This window comes from Folsomia candida, unplaced genomic scaffold, assembly GCF_002217175.1.
Source record: "Folsomia candida strain VU population unplaced genomic scaffold, ASM221717v1 Fcan01_Sc004, whole genome shotgun sequence".
Taxonomy (NCBI): domain Eukaryota; kingdom Metazoa; phylum Arthropoda; class Collembola; order Entomobryomorpha; family Isotomidae; genus Folsomia; species Folsomia candida.
The window spans coordinates 58,476-77,849 of NW_019091196.1; the positions used below are offsets into that span (position 1 = coordinate 58,476).

Here is a 19,374-nt window from a genome sequence, read left to right on the forward strand (position 1 = left end):
TAAGTCAAACTTGATTGACTAAAATTTCAAAAAAATCCAGTACATCCAGATATGCAAATTATTAAACAAAAACATGTTTTGACCACGTGTGTTATTTGATTTTATCTAAAAACCGAGAAGCATTATTGGACTATGCACCTGTTATATTTTAATCATACTAGATTTTCTGTAAAATCCCAAATGACAATAAAATTACACAAGATGAAAATTTCTTTGAAAAATTTCACGAAAATCCATTAAATCCAAACTTGCAAATTATTAAACAAAAAAATGTTTTGACCACGTGTCTCGTTTTATTTTATAAAAAAACCGAGAAGATGAACTAAACTTTGCACTTGTTTTATTTTATGTAGATTTTCAATAAAATTCGAAATCACGATTAAATTACACTAAAATTTTTGTAATATTTTATTGATTATAATTCCACACAAATTCAGTGAATTAAAACTTGTGAATTGTTAAACAAGGGCAGATTTTGTTCATGTATTTTATCCAAAACCCAGAAGCCGAATTAGGGACCTAGGTATTTTATTTTATAGCCATGCTAAATTTTCAATAAAATACAAAATGACGGTTAAATTACACCAAAATTTTTGTTAACATGTCAAATATTATATAGGTTAAAAATTTCTAGTAATTAGTAAACTTTTACTGCTTATAACTTCATACAAATCCAGTAAATCCAAATGGGCGAAGTAAGAAATGAAGTCCGATGAAGTGAAATGAAATGAGTTCGAATTCTTCAGTGTTATTCAATGGCAGATATTGATCACATAAAACATTTAATTTTATTCAAAAGCCCATATATAACATATTTTGAATCTATTTTTGTTTTATTTACTAGAAGCTAAATTTTCAATAAAACGCGAAACGACGATTAAATTATACTAAATTTTTTTTAAATCAGTTAAAATATAGATTTGTGAATTGTTAAACGATTTCAGTAAAATGTGTCATCTTATTTTACACAAATTTCTAGTAGACCTTAGGACCTATTTCATTTTACAACATAATTTTCAACAAAATTCGAAATCACTCTTTTGTGACACAAGTTCAAAATTTTTGTAATCATATCAAATTGGATTTGATCAAATTTCACACAAATCTAATAAATTTAAATGTTTGAATTGTTTCAAGGACAGATTTTGACCACTTCATTTTATCCAAAAACCAAGCAGACGCCGAGTAATGTGTACCTATTTTATTTTGTAACGAGGCTAGATTTTAAATAAAATGTGAAATGTCGATTAAATTAAGCAAAGTTTAAAATTTTTGTAATCAGATAAAATCTTATTGATTAAAATTTCACACAAATTTAGTAAATCCAAACTTGTGAATTGTTAAACAAGGACAAAATTTGATAAAATACGGGATTCTATTTTATCAAAAAATTCAGCAGACGTCTGTTTTTATTTTATAATAAAAATGTTACATTTTCAATAAACCAAGACACGACGATTACATCACAATTTTTATATTGATTAAAATTTCACAAAAGATTTGTACATCCAGATTTGCGAATTCTTGAACAAGTTTGATAAAATCCGTCACTTTATTTTATTCAAAAACCCAGTTAAGTGAGCAGCTTCGGACCTGTTTTACGTTAATCAAGATGCAAGATTGTAAATAAAATGCGAAATGACGATTAACTTATCCAAGGTCAAAATGTTTTTGTAATCATTTCAAATTATTTAATTGCATAACAAATTTTGATACGTTTAATTTTAATTGCTTATTGTACTACAAAAAACTTTTAAATTTTTAAAGGTGCAAGATGTCAACTAAGACGACTTTTTATTTTTATTTTATAAATATAAATGCAAATTTCAACTATTTTCATGCATATTATACACAGCAAAACACTGAAAGTATTAAATTTTTAAAAGATTTACAAAAAAATACCCAAAAATTAGTATTTTTTCATAAATATAAATACAAATTTCAACTACTTATTTGCATGCACATTATACAAAAATACGTAACCACTTTATGAGGAGATATGACTTTGTTGATATTGTAAGTATTTAACCACCTACATAAATAACACACTAATAGTTTGCAGTCTTGTTAAAGGAGGCGTTTTTCATGTTTTTATCACGGTGTGCATGTGGTTTATAGCAAAACAAAAATGCGAAAAATTAATATTTTTGTTCCTTTTGCATGAAATTTGCACTATTTTCATATAATCTAAAAATATACGCATGTAACCACTGTATGGTACGTAATAATTTCTATGAATTTTATTACATTAAAAAAAATTGCTCATTATACTACAATAAAATTTGGAGTATTATTATTTTTTAAATATCAAAAAGCGCACACAAATTAATACTACTTTATTTTCGTAAATATAAATTTGCACTCTTTTCATAAATATTTAAAAATACGTAACCACTTTACATATGATAAGATATGACTTTGTAAATCTTTTGTAAGGTATTTAACCACCTACTTATGTAAATAAAGCACTAATAAATAACTTACTCTCGTTAATGGAGGCGTTTTTCCTATGTTTTTATCTCGGTGTGCATGTGGTTTACAGCTTAACACACATTTTTACATGAGGAAATGCCCCCTAGCTTCCCTTTACCTGCTGCGTTTTACCATTTGAAATTCCTGCATGCACAAGTTTGTGTGTACATAATTCACCTATAAAATTGTTGCCATTAACAAAGCGAGCTTAATTGATGACATCATCTTAATCGGGTGAGAATTTCGTAAAAGTGCAACACTTTCCGTCTTCGCGATCGATTAAGGTCACATGCTTCTCATCGCGTGATATGGAGTCATAATTTTGCAGGAATTTTTATGTGCATCATTGCAAAAAAAGAAGTGCAATCCAGGCGATGTACCTATTTTTATTTAAGAAATTGCAATTTCGCAGAAACTTGAAACATGTTCATTTATTTTAGAAATTTTATCAGGAATTTGTGTACATGATTCCAAAAAAACAGTCCAGGATACTATGTTATTTTGATTTGAAATCGAGAAGAAATTTCACAGAAATTTTGCGGAAATTTGTATTTCGATATTTTAAAAAATGTCGCAGGAACTTACATTATTGCAAAAAAAATAATGCAGCCGACTTACCTCATTTCATTTTAAATTGCTCAGAAATTTCGCAGAAATTCGTATCTTAATTTATTTTACAAAATTTCGCAAGAATTTATATCATCGCAAAAAATCTAATCCAGGCTTAACTTCATTAAAAAAAATGCAATTTGGCAGAAAATTATATCTTGATTTATTTTACAAATGCAATCCAGACGACCTAATTTTCCTAAAAATTGTACCAATTAAACCCGGAAGTGCATAATAAATGGGCAATTAACTAAATGCTCTTACCCTTCTCGTCACTTGTTCGGGCATGTTTTTTTGATTTGACATGAACAAAAACGTGCATCGCTCCACCATCTAAATAAATATCTAGTTATGACCACTGCACAAAAACAATTAACCGCACTAATTGCACGATTGCATGATTCTTGTCAACTTGTCAACTTCTGCTCGTCACTCGTGACAGGGCAGGTTTATGTAGTATTTTTTTTACGGCAGGTTTACGCAAGATGACAGTGGCCGCGGAAGCCATGGGGACACGTGGGGACATTAACATTGTAGGATGGGGGGAGGGAGAGGTTTATATAACATGGGCAGATGATACGGACATCGAATAACCGTGGGGACATTGTCCCTCCGCTTCCGCGGCCACTGTGTGTAAGAAAATAATTCCCATTTAATTCCAACCCTCTGCCTCCTACTCACCTAATTTTTAATTGTTTCCTATTTCTCTGGCACCAATTAAGTAGTATTTCAAAAAGTGTGAGCATTACGGGATTACGTAAATATTTATGTAATTGTGCATTTAATCATGTCGTAAATGATGGGAATTATTCGCAATTTTGTATATTTTTATGCTGGTGGTAACGTGCTAATTTGCAAAAATAAATAAATTCGTACTCATTCTCAGCAATTAAGTAAACATTCAATTTTTCTTGTAAAATAGTGCCGGCAACGTATATATTTTTTTCTTCTTTAAAGGTTTTACAGACACAGATAAGTACAAAAATAACACACATTTCTGTTAACACAAATCATCACACACAGACATTCAGACAGACAGAGAAACACAAGGACAAAATATTTTCCTGGATTGACTAGCAGAACGTGATCAATTTTTAAAAATTCGCACAGTATAGAAAAAAGTGAGTATAAAAAAGTAGCTATTAAAAAAATGAGAGTGCAAAAATATTTGGCATCGTTTTCATCATCTTCTACTCGCCTCAATTGAGCTGTTACGTCATGTCATGGTGTAGATTTTTTGTTTAAGCTTTGGCATCCGGTTTGACGACCACGGCGACGGGGGCGCTTTCCCAACCGCCATGACCGCCGGCGTATCCTCCGGAGGATTCTTCGCCTCCCCAGCCGCCGGAAGGTGCGCCCCATCCTTTGTGTTCCAAAATGACGGGGGCAACCTGGTAAAAAGTGGGATGGAATTAATTATTACGAGGTTTTTTGCACATGTAGCTTTTTGCAAATTTTTTGCATATGTAGCTTCCTGTTAAGACATGTAGGCTCGATTTCGTTTTGGATATTCAATATTCAAAAATCGAGATATCTTAATTTCACTTTTGCAATTTATGAATTTACTTAATTAACTTAGCTACTTCGGGTACCATTCAAAGTTTGAGGTGTGTAACCAAGTCAAAATCCAATTTTTGAAACTTTGGGGGTGTAACAAAGTTAAAATTCAGCTTTGATAATGTTGGAAGTGATTCAATTTTGGAAACTTTGGGCTGTAGCCAAATTCAAAATTCAATTTTGGTGTAGACAAATCAAAATTCGATATTGGAATATCGAAATTTCAATATTATAGTATTGAAAATTCGAAATTTCGATACTACATACACTCTAAATGATAACGTGATAAGATAACGAACCTTCTCGTGGTGCTCGTGAACTTGGTGGACGCTCTCGTGGATGGGGATGACTTTGTGGACCTCTTGCACCGATGGGATCACTTTGTGTTGGGTTTGGTGGTATTTGTGAATGATGGGCTCGTGGACTTTGACAACGTGAAGGTTGTGCTGCAAGGATGAGATAGAAAATGAGGCAAATTGAGACAGGGACAAATTCAAGAGGAACATGAGGCAACTTGAGACTGGGAAAAATTCAAGAGACAAGTGAGGCAAATTGAGACAGGGACAAATGCAAGAGAAAAATGAGGCAAATTGAGACTGGGAAATTGTAACAGATAGGTTTTTGACAGCTTATTACGTACCTTGTGCAAGTTGTGTTGATGGATTTTATGCTTGTGGATGTTGTGCTAAAATAATAAAAATTTACGAAATTTTAGCCATGAATAATCAATATAAAGAAAAATAATGAGTAATTTATTTACCTGGTGAACCGTGTGGACGTGAACGTTGTGCTGGAATGAAATACGAAGTATAAATAAGGAGGCAAATTGAGACAAAAATTGTGCATACAAAAAGTAAGCGAAGGGAAAAAAATGAGACAAATTGAGACCAAAAAGATATATGCAAAAAGTAAGTTGAGCTTAAAAATGAGGCAAATTGATCCACAAAAAGGAAACGCAGCGTAAAAATTAGGCAAATTGAGACATAAAGGTACGCAAAAAGTAAACGTGCCGTAAAAATGAGGCGATTTGAGACGCCTATATAATAACTTAATTAAGAAAGGACTCATATTTTTACTTACCTTGTGAAGATGATCCCTGAAGATGAGCTACGAATAAAAAAAATAAGCAAATTTATTCATACAATTCTCGAAAATTCTCAAAAATTCATAACAATACATCAAATCCTTAACAAACTCGTAATTCTTGTCTTATCCCATCCTCACCTTTTTGTGCTTGTTGTGCTCAATCACTTTGTGTTCGTGGTGATCATGATTGTGAATCTGTCAAAATTTACGTAATAAAATAAATATATTTTGTCCAGCATTACGTATTTTCAGAAAATTTACCTTCTTTTCATGATGATCGTAATTGTGGACCTGCAGCCAAGTAAAAAAACATGGATATAAATACGACGTAAATTACAATTAGCTAACGAATTAACTATCAAACTTATCGTAAAAGCACGTACTTTGTAGATGTGTTTATGCGTCTCTGTCACTTTGGGTGGTGCCCAGCCCCACCCGCCATCATCACCACCCCATCCACCGCCATGCGACACTACAGCGGGTGCCTCCCAGCCCCACCCCCCATCGCCCCCACCATGACCATAGCTCTGACCCCCACCCCATCCTCCAAAAGAGAAAAATACGGCCTCCTAAAAACACGACACGACACGATATCAAAATCTTGCACTTCTTCAGAAAACTGGTATTAAATCATTACTGATCGGAGTACATACATACATATATAACTCTATTAACACTGGTAATAACAGGCATTACAGTTGTGGTAATGAAAAAAATTTACCACTCGGAAACAAACAACTACCAATCCGGTACAAAGTTATTACCAAATCATTACCAGTACGGACTGTATATATGACTCTGCCAGATTTTTAACAGTGTGGTGTTAAATTGCTACTGACCGGAGTACATACATAACTCTGGTAATAACGGGCATTACCATTTAGTAATATCGTAGAAATGAAAAAATTACCACTCAGATGCAAAGTACTACCAAAATCCCTACTTATTACGAAATCAATACAGAATATCGAGTTTGTATGTAACTCTATCAGATTTTGGTAATTTTAATCATTTTGGAGATACAAAAATTTCCAAAATGTTATGATTTTGGTAAAAAAAAAACACTAAATATATCACTCACAGCAGCTTGCCATCCAAGTCCTAAAATCAGGACGGCCACGGAAGCAGAAACTTTCATTTTTTCTCTCGTAAAAATGAACGATTCACAATTTTAAATAACTTCACTTCTGTCACAAATTTTTCTCCTGTGCGCGTCCTTGCTGAATGCACTTCACTCACTCACTGATCCTGTGTCCCGAGGTCCTCACGCCAATTTATACTGCGGCCCCACGTTCACGTTCTGATTGGGCAAAAACAAAGGCGAGATTGGTGTGTGGCTTGGTTTGGTGGTGGTAGTTATCAAGCTCTTAAGGGACCACGTAATAACGTAAGAGGAAGTGCACTACCTGATGTTTGATGGGATGCCCCATATTGAGGATACGATAATATGCAAATAGATGACATAACAAGACCAAACCACGCGAATTTCTGCTTGACGTTGTTGTTGTGTGCTGAAATTGACAATTAGTGCACACACGTCCACACAAAACTAAAGAAATGTGCGCGTGAGTTACTTTACTTACGAGGAGATGAAGGTTCACATAATTCCATTTTATATGCATTTTTCAGGTGAACGATGATAAGTATGCGAGTGATGATGGTAAGAAAATTAATGAGATTTAATGTCAAGATATTGGTCATGTCATAAAGAAAGAGAGCATTTCTTACACAATTTTGTACACAATGTGCTCTGCACCACGAGGCAGACAATTAATCAACAAGTAAATAATGTGTGTGAAATGCTTATTTGTATGTAGTTTACTCGTAATTTATTAAAAATTAAGGCGTAAAATTGATCCCTTTTTAGTATGTAGGAAAATGTATGTATGTAACTCATGAAATTAACCTTCAGGCTGAAAATTAAGTAATAAAAGTTAAAAATTGGGCAAAATTCTGGTTCAGTTTTGATTTTTCGATGCTGGAGAAAAATTCGTGTGCCACAAGGCAGCAGACATCATATTAATTAATCAACAAATACTGTGTGTATTTTACATGTAATTTGTTAAAAATTATGGCGTTGATCCATTAATTATATAAAATAAAATAATAAAATAATGGAAAATTGATCCATTTTTGTAAGAAAATGTATTTAAGTTAAGAAATTTGTTAACCTTCAGTCTTAAAATTCTGTGTACAAATTTTCTGTTTCAGTTTTTTTATTTTATTTAGTAGTGCCACTACTGTAGTGGTAAAAAGTTGCAATCTTTCTAGCACAAATAGGAACTTAATTATAAAATAAAGTTAAAATTGGCGTTAAACTGGTCCAATTTTGTTTATATTTTGTCCAAATTTTTATAATTTCTTTTTCAAAAAATTGAATCAATTTTGAAAATTCTATATTTTTTTGGCAATCTTTATCTCTTTCACGTAATTTTATATGTAATTTTGTTTAAATTGATTTAGGTTTGGAAAATAAATTTATTTTTCCCAATTTATTGATTTTTAATGTTAACATGTACAATTTTATTTATTGGATTTTGCAAATTTATGACAATTTATTGATTTTTTCACCTAACTCTTTATTGGTATATAATTTTTTTCCAAAATTGATTTGATTTTGACAAAACTCAATAACTTTTAATTAAGCGATTTTTTTTTCAAAATCGTGACAAGACCATGCTTCTAAAGTGCATGTCGACCAGCAGCTCTTCATTTCATCCATACTAATTTTTCTACATGCATGCATACACCAGTTTTTCTGAGGGTTAGATTAGATGCACATATTTTTTCCATTTCATTGCAAAACATTTCAACAAAATAGTTCATGAAACAAGAAGAAAACAAGTCGATTCGATTGCAAATTCTCACTTAATTTCAATGCACACGGGGTACTTGATTTTGACTTGAAGAACATGCACACACAGAAAAATTCTTCATCGTTCATTGTACTGACTGACTGAACTCGTGTAGAATTCGAAATTATTACGGAATCTAGTTCGCCTCATGTTCAGAGGGCGGATATGTATTCATTTTCAAGTTTTTCATTTGATGACGACCGACACTCAAACTTTGTCGGTGTGTTCCCTAAGTCGCATAGAGCACTCAAATTTCAAAATAATTTTTTTACGTATTGTCATGTCACATATTTTTACGTTTTCAAAAATTTACAAAAATTTCCACCATTATTTGAAAAATACGTAAATACTTTGGATATATTTTCAGAAATTCATATATAAGTTGTATATTTTTCAATGATGTGGAACAATTTTTTTTTCAAGTCGCAAAAATCCCAGAGAATTTATACAAATTTTGTGAAAATTCTTAATTTTATGGTTATTAACGAATTTTTGTGCTCAACCATTCGACCACAAAAATTCCAGAGAATTTACCCAATTTTTGTGCAAATTCTTATTTTTATGGTTATTTTGATACATATTTCGTAATTATTATTTTGGCATAAACATTAAATATTAATACAAGTTTTAGCGATTTTTCGTAAATACATAGCCGCCTTCTGCTCATATTAAATAACTTTGCTACTTAATTTCTTGCAGCGATTTGTTCTCTGCCAAAACGACGACGATGCAGATGCTGGTGGACGAGATGAGAAGAGTGATATTTTCTTTTATTGCCGGAAGAGATGTGTTCTTCTTATTTGGTAAATAACTAAGCGAATTTGTGAGCGAATTGAAAAACAGGCAGCTTAAGTATTATGTAAGGAAGGCAGATATCTGTAGTAATTACACGTGCGTATTTATTTATTAGTCGAGATGATTATAATGATACAGATATGAATCAAAATGTCGCGCTAAATTTGTGACACATAAACTAAGTTAATTTGCAAAAAATAAGTAATACATTTTGCCAGTGAATTACTTAGTTTGCAAAAATTGTTTCGAATGAAATGTGAGATTCATTAAAACCTGGACAAAATAGAACTGCACAATTAATTTTATTCTGGAGAAATAAGTCGCAAAATTCGTATTAAATTAATTTTGCAAAATTTGTGACACAAATTATGTGCTAAGCTAGTTTGTAAAAATTAAGCAAAAAATTTTGAAAAATATGTTTAGTACGAATTTTGTGACTAATTTTTCCAGAATAAAATAATTTGCGCAGTTTTCTCCAGTTTTACCTAATTTAATTTATATACTAAAGATTTCACACGAGATAACAATTTTGAAGAATTTATTTGATTCAAATAGTGCTACTTATTTTGGCCAAAACAATAATTTCCGAAGTTTTGTCCGGTTTTTACTTAATTTTAGATACATTTTGGGGACTAATTGCATAGCAAAATTTGTTACTTATAATTTTTTTTATAAACAAACGTAAACTACGTATGTATTTCTAAAATGGACATCTAAAATTAATTATAAACTGGGTTAAAAACTTTAAATTATTGTATTCGACAAACATAAGTAGCAAACTTATTAAATTATTAAACTGCTGAATTAATCTTGCAAAATTATTATAAAATTATGCTAGTTTGCAAAAATTAAACAAGTAACAAATTTTGTTATAAGTTATGTAGTCTGCAAAAAAGTATTACCTTATTATTACCTCGCATGTCATAAATTATGCAAAACTGGAGAAAACTGCACAAATTGCATCTCGCCATAGAGTAAAAAAACTAGGTCAATTTGTCTTCCTTTATTGATCCCCTCCCACAAAATGCAGTCGAGTTGCATATAATAATTATGTATTTGGTTGGTCATCGTCCGTCCATCCATCCATCCATCATCAGAATCGCGTAATTATTTGTGTTGATTGTTCCCCATCAAAAATGAGGACTAAATGCAGGGTTTCGTTTTTTTGCGGGTTTGCAAATTTTTTGCACTGCAAATAAAACTCGAGGTGTAAGAAAGTGCAAGAAGTGTGCGCCATCCAGCCACGCTTCTTATCAAATATTTATGGCGGCGAGGCGTCATTTCTTGCGCCTTGCATTTCTTGCAGGTTAAAATATTTACCTGCAAGAAACCACTTTTTTCCAGTTATTTCTTGCAGGTGGCATTTCTTGCACTACAAAGCAAGAAATGAAAAAAAATTCAAGGTGCAAGAAATTGCAAGGTTCAGGATACTGCAGGATATAAGAAACTACACAGTGCAAGAAACTGATTTTAGAAAAAATCGAAGATTTTAGCGTCGATTTGGAAATTTTTGGATTACTATTTTAAGTTTTTTTTTAAGAAATAGATGTATTGCCAAATGCCAGCCCACCTGAAGTATCAATTGTTTAATGAAGCAAAGCAATGCTCAAATTAAATGATCTTATTGAGCCTAATTTACTGAATAGATTAGGTAAAATCTTTCATTTTCAAACATTAAAAAACGGATGGTTTTTTTAAATCCCAGATTTTCAGTATTTCGTCCTTGCAAAGGAAGAAACGCAAGTTACGCAAGAAATGTGAGTGAGGTGCAAGAAACTGAGAGAAATTGAAATTGCAATCTACCGACGCGCTGTATGAAATACAGCGCCGGAGCGTGATTTCTTGCGCCGTGCATTTCTTGCAGGTGCAAATATTTACCTGCAAAAAAACACTTTCTCCCCCTTATTTCCTGCCTGTGGAATTTCTTGCAGGGAAAAATAAGTCACGCAAGAAATACGAGGTGCAAGAAATTGAGAGAAATTGCAAGAAATGTGCGTCATCTATCCACGTGCTGTACAAACTATTTATAGTGGCAGGGTGTAATTTCTTGCGCCGTGCATTTCTCCCAGGTCAAAATATTCCCCTGCAAGAAACCACTTTCTCCTCCTTATTTCTTGCAACTGTTTTTTTTTACACACGAAACACTGCTATCATGCTATGCTCGATTTTAAGACATGTTTTCATACTTAAGTACGTGCAGCAGAAACATTTTTTGGGTTTGGGTGGATGGGTGGAAGCCATAAAGTGCAGATTATTACTCAATCTGTAATCATGCGTGTGAATTAAGTCCACCTTATTTATTGCCCAATTTAATTTAATGCACTTTATCTCTACGACTATTGTTTCCTTCCTTTATGGACTTTGAGACATGTCTACATCTAATCAGTGACACATTTTATTGACTGTTGGCAAAAGAGGTGCGTCGATAAATATGGGAGCAAGATATGTTCATTTTCTTGATAAATTTAGTAAAACAAAGTCGGCGAAAAAAAGCTTAATTTTCATTAAATTTTTTAGTTAAATGCTTAATTTAATTGTATTTTATGTAATTTCAAAATTAAAAATGGGAATAAAATACGTTGTATTTTCTCATTTTTTTGATAAATTAAGTAAAACAAAGTCGGCAGAAAAAAAATCAAACTTTAATTAAAATAAGTTCTTGTTAATAATTTTGTGAACTTTATGATATAAATGTCCCCAAAAAACCTTAATTTTTATTTCATTTGATGTGTGGCTTAATTAAATTGCATTTCATGTAATTTCAAAATTATACCAAATGTAGGCTTGTATTGCTGGTAAAAAAAAATTATATCTTAAATATTTAAATATGTAGATGACAGAAATTCGGAAAAATTTGGCACATTTTTTAAAAATGGATTTGCCCTGAAAATTTATCTTTTTCCAAGTCTTTTTTTTGTAAAAAAAATGTCTAAAGTTTTACATAAGTTGCATGCCGAAACATAAAATTCTTCATGTTTAGCATAGATCAACCATGATATTAGATACCATAGAATAGTACGACAAGTAAAGTTTCTTGGAAAATTGAATTAACTGCTGATCAATAATTTTATAAACAGTGTGCTTTAAATTTCCCAAAAAATCAACTAAAAAAATTGGTAGAAAAACAAACCTTAATTTGTTTTTATTTCATTCTATTTACAACAATTCACTTGATTAGATTTAATGTAAGTTAAAAATTATTCCACATTAAAAATAGTTTTTTAAAAATATGAATTCCTTATGATAAATATTGTTTCTAAAATAAATGATGACAGAAATTTGGAAAAATTAGCACCTTTTTTTAATAGATATCGCTTGAAAAGTTCTTAAACTTTGTGTTTTTCGGTGAAAATTAAAATTTTGTATAGTTCCAGGGCAACATTTAAATAAGTTACATTTAATTTTTGTGTATTAATTAAAGGTATATTTTCAACTACATTTGGATATTTAATGAATTTAATTTCTTATCAACCTCTTTGTTTCCGACAAATTAACAAAAAATATACATTTTCTTTACGTTCTGTACTTAATTACATTTTATGCAATTTAAAAAATAATCCACATTAAGAAACGTTTCCTTTAGTGAAAATACTGTAAAAAATTTTATCTAGTATAAATTGGTGACGGAAATTTGGAAAGATTTAACACATTTTTCAAATAAGTTTCCTCTGAAAATTTCTTAAAGTTTGTGTTTTTCGGTGAAAATTAGAATTAGGTATAGTTCCACGCCAAAATGCAAATAAGTCAGATGTAATTATATTATTTTGATAAAAGATACATGTTCCCCTATATGTGGATATTTAATGAATTAAATAATTATCTGATCAACCCTTTTGTTATAAATTTTCCGACAAATTAAGTAAAAAATAGACATTTTATATTTTATTTATGTACTTAATTTCCAAATTAAATTACATTTAACGTCTCAAAAATTTTACCACAGTTTCACAAGTTTCTTTAAAGTTTGAAGTGCATTGCAAATAAATAGGCGACTGAAATTTAGAAAAATTTAGCACATGTTGTGAAATGGATTTCTTTGAAAATTTCTTAAATTATTTTAAAATAAATATTTTACTTAGCTGCAACACCGCAATATAAAATACAAGATATTTAATTATCTAAATTTTAATATGAGATACAGTTTAGGTGCGATTTGATAGATCAACTAAAAAATGGGCAGAAGGACAAACCTTAATTTGTTTATATTTAATTCTATTTATAACACTTAATTACATTTTATGCAATTTAAAAGTTATTCCACATTTGTAAAATAAGTATCTTTAAATGTGAATATAAAAAATTGTATCTAAAATAAATAGGCGACAGAAATTTTGAAAAATTTAACACATCTTTTAAATAGGTTTCGCCTGAAAATTTCATAAAGTTTCTCAGTGAAAATTAAAATCTTATAAGTTTGTTGTTGTTCTGGTGAAAATAAAAATTTTTCTTAAGCTCGACACCAAAATGTGAAATAAGTTAAAAAATAAAAAATTGAAATAATAAATTTCAAGTTTAGTTTTATGTAGATTAGAGACCTCCAACTTTTCGGTTGAAACCAGTTTAGTTAATTTCTTATCAATTATTTGTGCTATAAATTTCCAAATAAGTTAAGTAAAAAAAAATTCTGGCGGAAATATAAACTTTGATTTCTATTTCTAATAGTTTGTATAAAGGGTGTCCCACATATAGATTAAATGATATAAACGAGACGATAACTATTAGAACCCGCGAAAACATAAAATTCAAATTTATGTCATTCGAAAGATAAATTGTGATAGCTGAAGTCCTTAAAGTTTGAAAACGATGGTACTTCAATTCGCAAAATGCTGAGGGGTGAAAGCGAGTAAGTCACTAAGCATGTTTTTCACTACCACGAAAATGCGAATAAGCAGCTCAAGCAAAAAATACAGGACAATTTTGCTGCTGGTAATACATCAAAATTCACAATTTACCACGTTATCAGAATGCATTAGGAAACTGATAAAGTAAAATTCAAAAATATTTCAGGCCACACCCCCGGAAAATCTTCCCAGATAGTAGGACGTTGGGTTTGTGCAACTTTTTCCATACATGCAAAATAAAACGTTAACAATTCTGGTCAACAGTTGGAAATTGATCCTTCTACCGTGTTCCGAATTGAAGCCCATAAACTAGGGTTCACTGCTAACGCAAACAAGAAAATTCCCAATTATTTCAGTGGGCAGGAAAAATGTACGAAAATTAGTTTGCTAAAAGAGCACAAGAAATGCCTGGAGAAATTTCAAGTCGTTGACGATGAAATTTAGGTTGCATTTGAGCCATCTAAATTTATGGGAGGCGAATATTTCCATGCACTAGGTCATTGTGACGTAGATGATAGACAGAAATCAAAGAAAATAACAAAATCCCAAAAAACTGCGTAATTTTTCAAGCCAATGATGAGTTTGGCGACATTTTGAAACCCTCCAAATCAGGCGGGTCTATGACCACAACGTATACCTGCACGAGTTTGTAAAAAAACGGTTATCACCCTACATACATAAGAATCAGAAAACTGAAGATATCTTATTTTGGTCGGACTTATCAGCGTGTCAGAATGCAAAATTGCGACCACCTACTTGGAGCAAAAAAACATTGAAAATGCTCCCAAATAAATCAGCCACCAAATGTCTCTCAATCTCGTGGGAATGGAAAGATATCGCTTGCCTACAATCAATAATACTCTAGTCGAGGTCAGGAGGCTAAAAATTTGCAAGGTTTCAAAGTAAATTGAATAAAACTTTGAAAATTGTGGCGGAGAAAGTGGGAAAAGAGCATAATTCTCATGGTTCCAAAATAATTCGCCCAATCGAATATAAACAGATCGAGCAACTCATAAGTAGCGTTACTAACTCTTAGAAACATTACCGATTCCGGATAAATTTTGCATTTTAGTTTGTACAAAGTAATTTCAATATTGCATAACTTTTAGTTTATTTAATCTATATCCGGGACACCCTTTACTTAATTTAATTATACTTCATTTAATTACAAATTTTACAAGTTCCCCCTTCTATATTAAAAAAATCATGCCACAAATATTTTAAGAGTGACAGAAATTTGAATAAATTTAGCACATTTTTTTGTACTGGGTTTGCTGCGAAAATTTCTTGATAAGTTTTTTTCAGAAAACTAAATACACCTAAACTTTAAATAATTCCACGCCCAAATTTTAAAATTCGTCGTATTTAACATTCAACCACAAATGAAGATTTGTTCAGACAAACAATTTAACTTTCCTGAAAACTTTAATCAATTATTGTATAAGTTTATTATAAATTTCGGGATAAATTTAATTACCAAAAATGAGCAGACAAATAAACGTCAATATTTAATTACATTTTACGTAATTTCAAAATTATCCCACATTTGTCACAAGTTTCTTTAAATATCGCTTGTGTTACTTAAAAAAATGATTTGCGGATGATGCCACCCGATCAATCGCACCCGATCAATCGCACCCGATGAATCGCACCCCTGCAGATGCCACCCCTTATCAATCACACCCCTAGGAGTATCCCACCCCCGTGAGATTTTGACAAATTCTCACGCACAAATAAATTAGTGTAATAAATATGCGATATGTTGCTGAATTTATTGGAGTTCTAAAACAATGCTAGGACTATCCCACGAGTTTCCCGTTATTGTTTTCTAAATAATGGACACAATCCTAAGAATCGTAAAAATGACTTACATATTAATCCTGTTACTAGTAAAAATTTTACACTTTTACATTTTACATTTTTGTTAAATATCGTCAAATTTCTCACATGGACTACCTCAGGTAAATTGTGTACTGTATTCGAACTGATTAGTTTGTCGACCTAATTATTTATATTTTCAAGATATTTGAATTTTTACTGAGATATATTTTTGTTGATATTGACTTATTTTTTGTGCAGAGTTTTTATTTTTGATACGAGTGATTTATGTGTTTCAATTTTTACGGAGATTTTATTTTTTATATTTTTTGTCGAAATATGAATTTAATTTATTAAGCCTGACGAAATTTAGATAAATTACAAGCATTGTTTAAAAAATCCAAAAACTATGTTCTTATGCCTGAGCATTTGTCAAAATCTCACTCGAAAGCAAAAGAAAGGTAGAAATATAATATGTATATACATATGTACACGTTTTCTTTATTTTTACTCGTAACAGGATTAATATGTAAGTCCATCTTAGGATTGTGTCCATTATTTAGAAAACGATAACGGTAAACTCAAAATCTCACTCGTGGGATAGTCCTAGCATTGTTTTAGAACCCCAATAAATTCAGCAACATATCGCATATTTATTACACTAATTTATTTGTGCGTGAGAATTTGTCAAAATCTCACGGGAGTGGGATACTCATAGGGGTGTGATTGATAAGGGGTGGCATCTGCAGGGGTGCTATTGATCGGGTGCGATTGCTCGGGGGTGGCATCATCCTCGGGGTGGCAATGGTGGGGTGCGTTAGCCGGGGTGCGATTGATCGGGTGCGATTGATCGGGTGGCATCATCCGCACACCAAAAAAATCATTACTCAAATAAATACGTCTGTTCGTGACAGAAATCTGCAAAATTTTGCGCGTTTTTTACACAAATTGCTTACCGTTTTTTACGAAAATAAAAATTTTACATAACTTTCATGCCAAAATGTTAATTACGACACATTTCATTGAAGTAAGTTAACAATAGATCCATTTTAATTTTTGTTACTAGATTTATTTCCAATAAAAAATTTCGTACCGTTTTTTACGAAAATAAAAAAATTACATGAAAGGTATGTTTTAAAATGTATGCTTTGGTGAAAGTAAAAATTTTATATAACTTTCACGCCAAAACGTAAAATTCGATATACAGGGTGGTTAAAATGTCACGCCACAATGAAAAATTTTTCAATGGGAAAAATCCCTAAATCTCCATTAGTTACAAGATTTGGGATTGAGATTTTTATAAATTTTTATCAAAACTGATGACAAAATTCTTAAAATGTTGCATTTTAGAGACAAAATTTCGGTAACTAATGGAAATTTATGGATTTTTCCCATCGAAAAATTTTCCATTGTAGCGTGACATTTTAACCAACCTGTATGTAATTATACTAAATTTGAATAAAGATACTTGTGATGATTTGACATTTTAATTAATTCTATCAATTATTTTGCAAACTTTGTGTTATAAATTAAGCCAAAAAAATGGACAGAAAAATAAATCTTAATTTTTTATTTAGTGTTATTTATATATTTAATTTAATTTTTTTAAATGATTTACAAATTATACCACATTTTCACACATTTCTTTAAATGTCGGCTTGTATTACTGACAAAAATCATGTCTTAAATGCAGGATACGAACGAAAAAATATTTTCTAAAAATTTAGCCCTTTTTAAAAAATAAGTTCCCTTCTTCTGGGAAATATCATAGTTTTTTTGGGAAAATGAAAATTTTATAAAGTTCCACGCCAAAATACAAATACTCTATATGTAAATATGGGAGAGTTAAACATAAGACTTGATAAGATACACTTGCATTTGAAGATTTAATTAATTTCTTATAAATCATTTTGATAAGAAATTAATTAGATCTTCAAATGCAAATGTATCTTTGAAAACCCTCGTGTTATAAATTTCCCGATAAATCAAATTTTAAAAAAAGTGGGCAGGAAAAAACTTCAATTTTTGGGTACTGAATTAATGTAATTATGTTTTATATAAATAGTTTCAAAATTATCTTTGAATGTCGCCTTGTAGAAAGTTTTAAAAAATCATAAATACTTAGGTAACACAAATTTTGGAAAGAGTTTGCACATTTTTTGAAATCGGTTTCCGCTGCAAATTTTTAAAAGTTTTTGAAATATAAAATTTACAAGTTGCACGTCAAACATAAAATACGCAAAATAAATAAATTTCAAAGCGTAATACTAGATTTGGGAAATTTTATGTAATTTCCTATTATAAATTATTTAATAACCTTTGTGTTATAAAGTTCCCGATAAAAAGTGGGCAGAAAAATTAACCCTAATTTTTATATGCTAAGTTTTTTTTAGAAAAGTTTCCTAAACTATGTTCGCTTTTTTGGTGACAAATCAAAATTGAAGTTTCACACCGAAATTTGAAACACGTCATATTTTATAACTTTGTGACCTTTGATTTAGCACATTTTTTGAAATAGGTTTCCTTGAATTTTTATTAAAATTTGCGAATTCCACGCCAAAATATAAAATACGTAAAACTTTGCAATTTAAAAATATGGGTGCAGATTTGATTTGGATTGATTACAAGCGGAATTTACTGGGTTACAAAAAGTGGAAATTTTAACTAGTGTCTTATTTAATGTCTTAATTATTTTATAACTTTTGCATTATAAATTTTACGAACAATTAAGTAAAAAAAGACTTACTTTTTATTGCATTCTATCTATGTACTTAATTTAATTATAAATTGTATATTTGATACTATTCAAAAATTATATGTCGGGGTGTATAAAGTACTTTGACAAAAATCATATCTCAAATGTTAACATCAGTGACAGAAATTTTACTAAATTTTTCGAAATAGGTTTCCTCTAAAAATTTATTATTTTGTGTTACACAAGTTCCACGCCAAAATTTGAAAATATGTCAAATTTAATAAGACGATAATAGAATAGTTAAGATTTGCGTTGACAGGGCTACAAGTGGAGTTTAGTGGATTAGGAAAAACGGGAAATTTTATTAATTTTTTATCAATAATTTATCTCACAAATTTCCCGAATTTTACAAATTAAGTAAAAACAAAAGTGGTCAGTAAAACTAACCTTAATTTTTGTTAATACTTGTTTAAAGTTCGTTTTAATTAATTTAAAAAGTATGGCATACTTAAACGTTAAAGGTTCATTAAATGTAACTTTATTGATAAAAATCACACAGCAAATAATTAGGTGACGCAAAAATTTACTACGTTTTTTTAAAAATATGTTTCATCTGAAAATTTAGCAGTTTATCTTTTTTTGTGAA

At 30.5% G+C, this 19,374-nt stretch overlaps 1 protein-coding gene across 1 annotated transcript; it reads right to left on the reverse strand.

Annotated features, from left to right (window-relative positions):
• Positions 1–3,970: 3,970 nt before the first annotated feature.
• On the reverse strand, positions 3,971–6,975 carry LOC110848598 (histidine-rich glycoprotein). Its single transcript, XM_022095843.2, has 9 exons — positions 6,806–6,975; positions 6,108–6,293; positions 5,986–6,015; positions 5,863–5,919; positions 5,719–5,745; positions 5,399–5,428; positions 5,279–5,323; positions 4,938–5,084; positions 3,971–4,472 (listed from the first exon to the last, which is right to left on the reverse strand). The coding sequence occupies exons 1-9, from the start codon at positions 6,860–6,862 to the stop codon at positions 4,323–4,325; spliced, it is 729 nt and encodes a 242-aa protein (XP_021951535.1). The 5' UTR covers positions 6,863–6,975; the 3' UTR covers positions 3,971–4,322.
• Between the last annotated feature and the right edge of the window lie 12,399 nt (positions 6,976–19,374).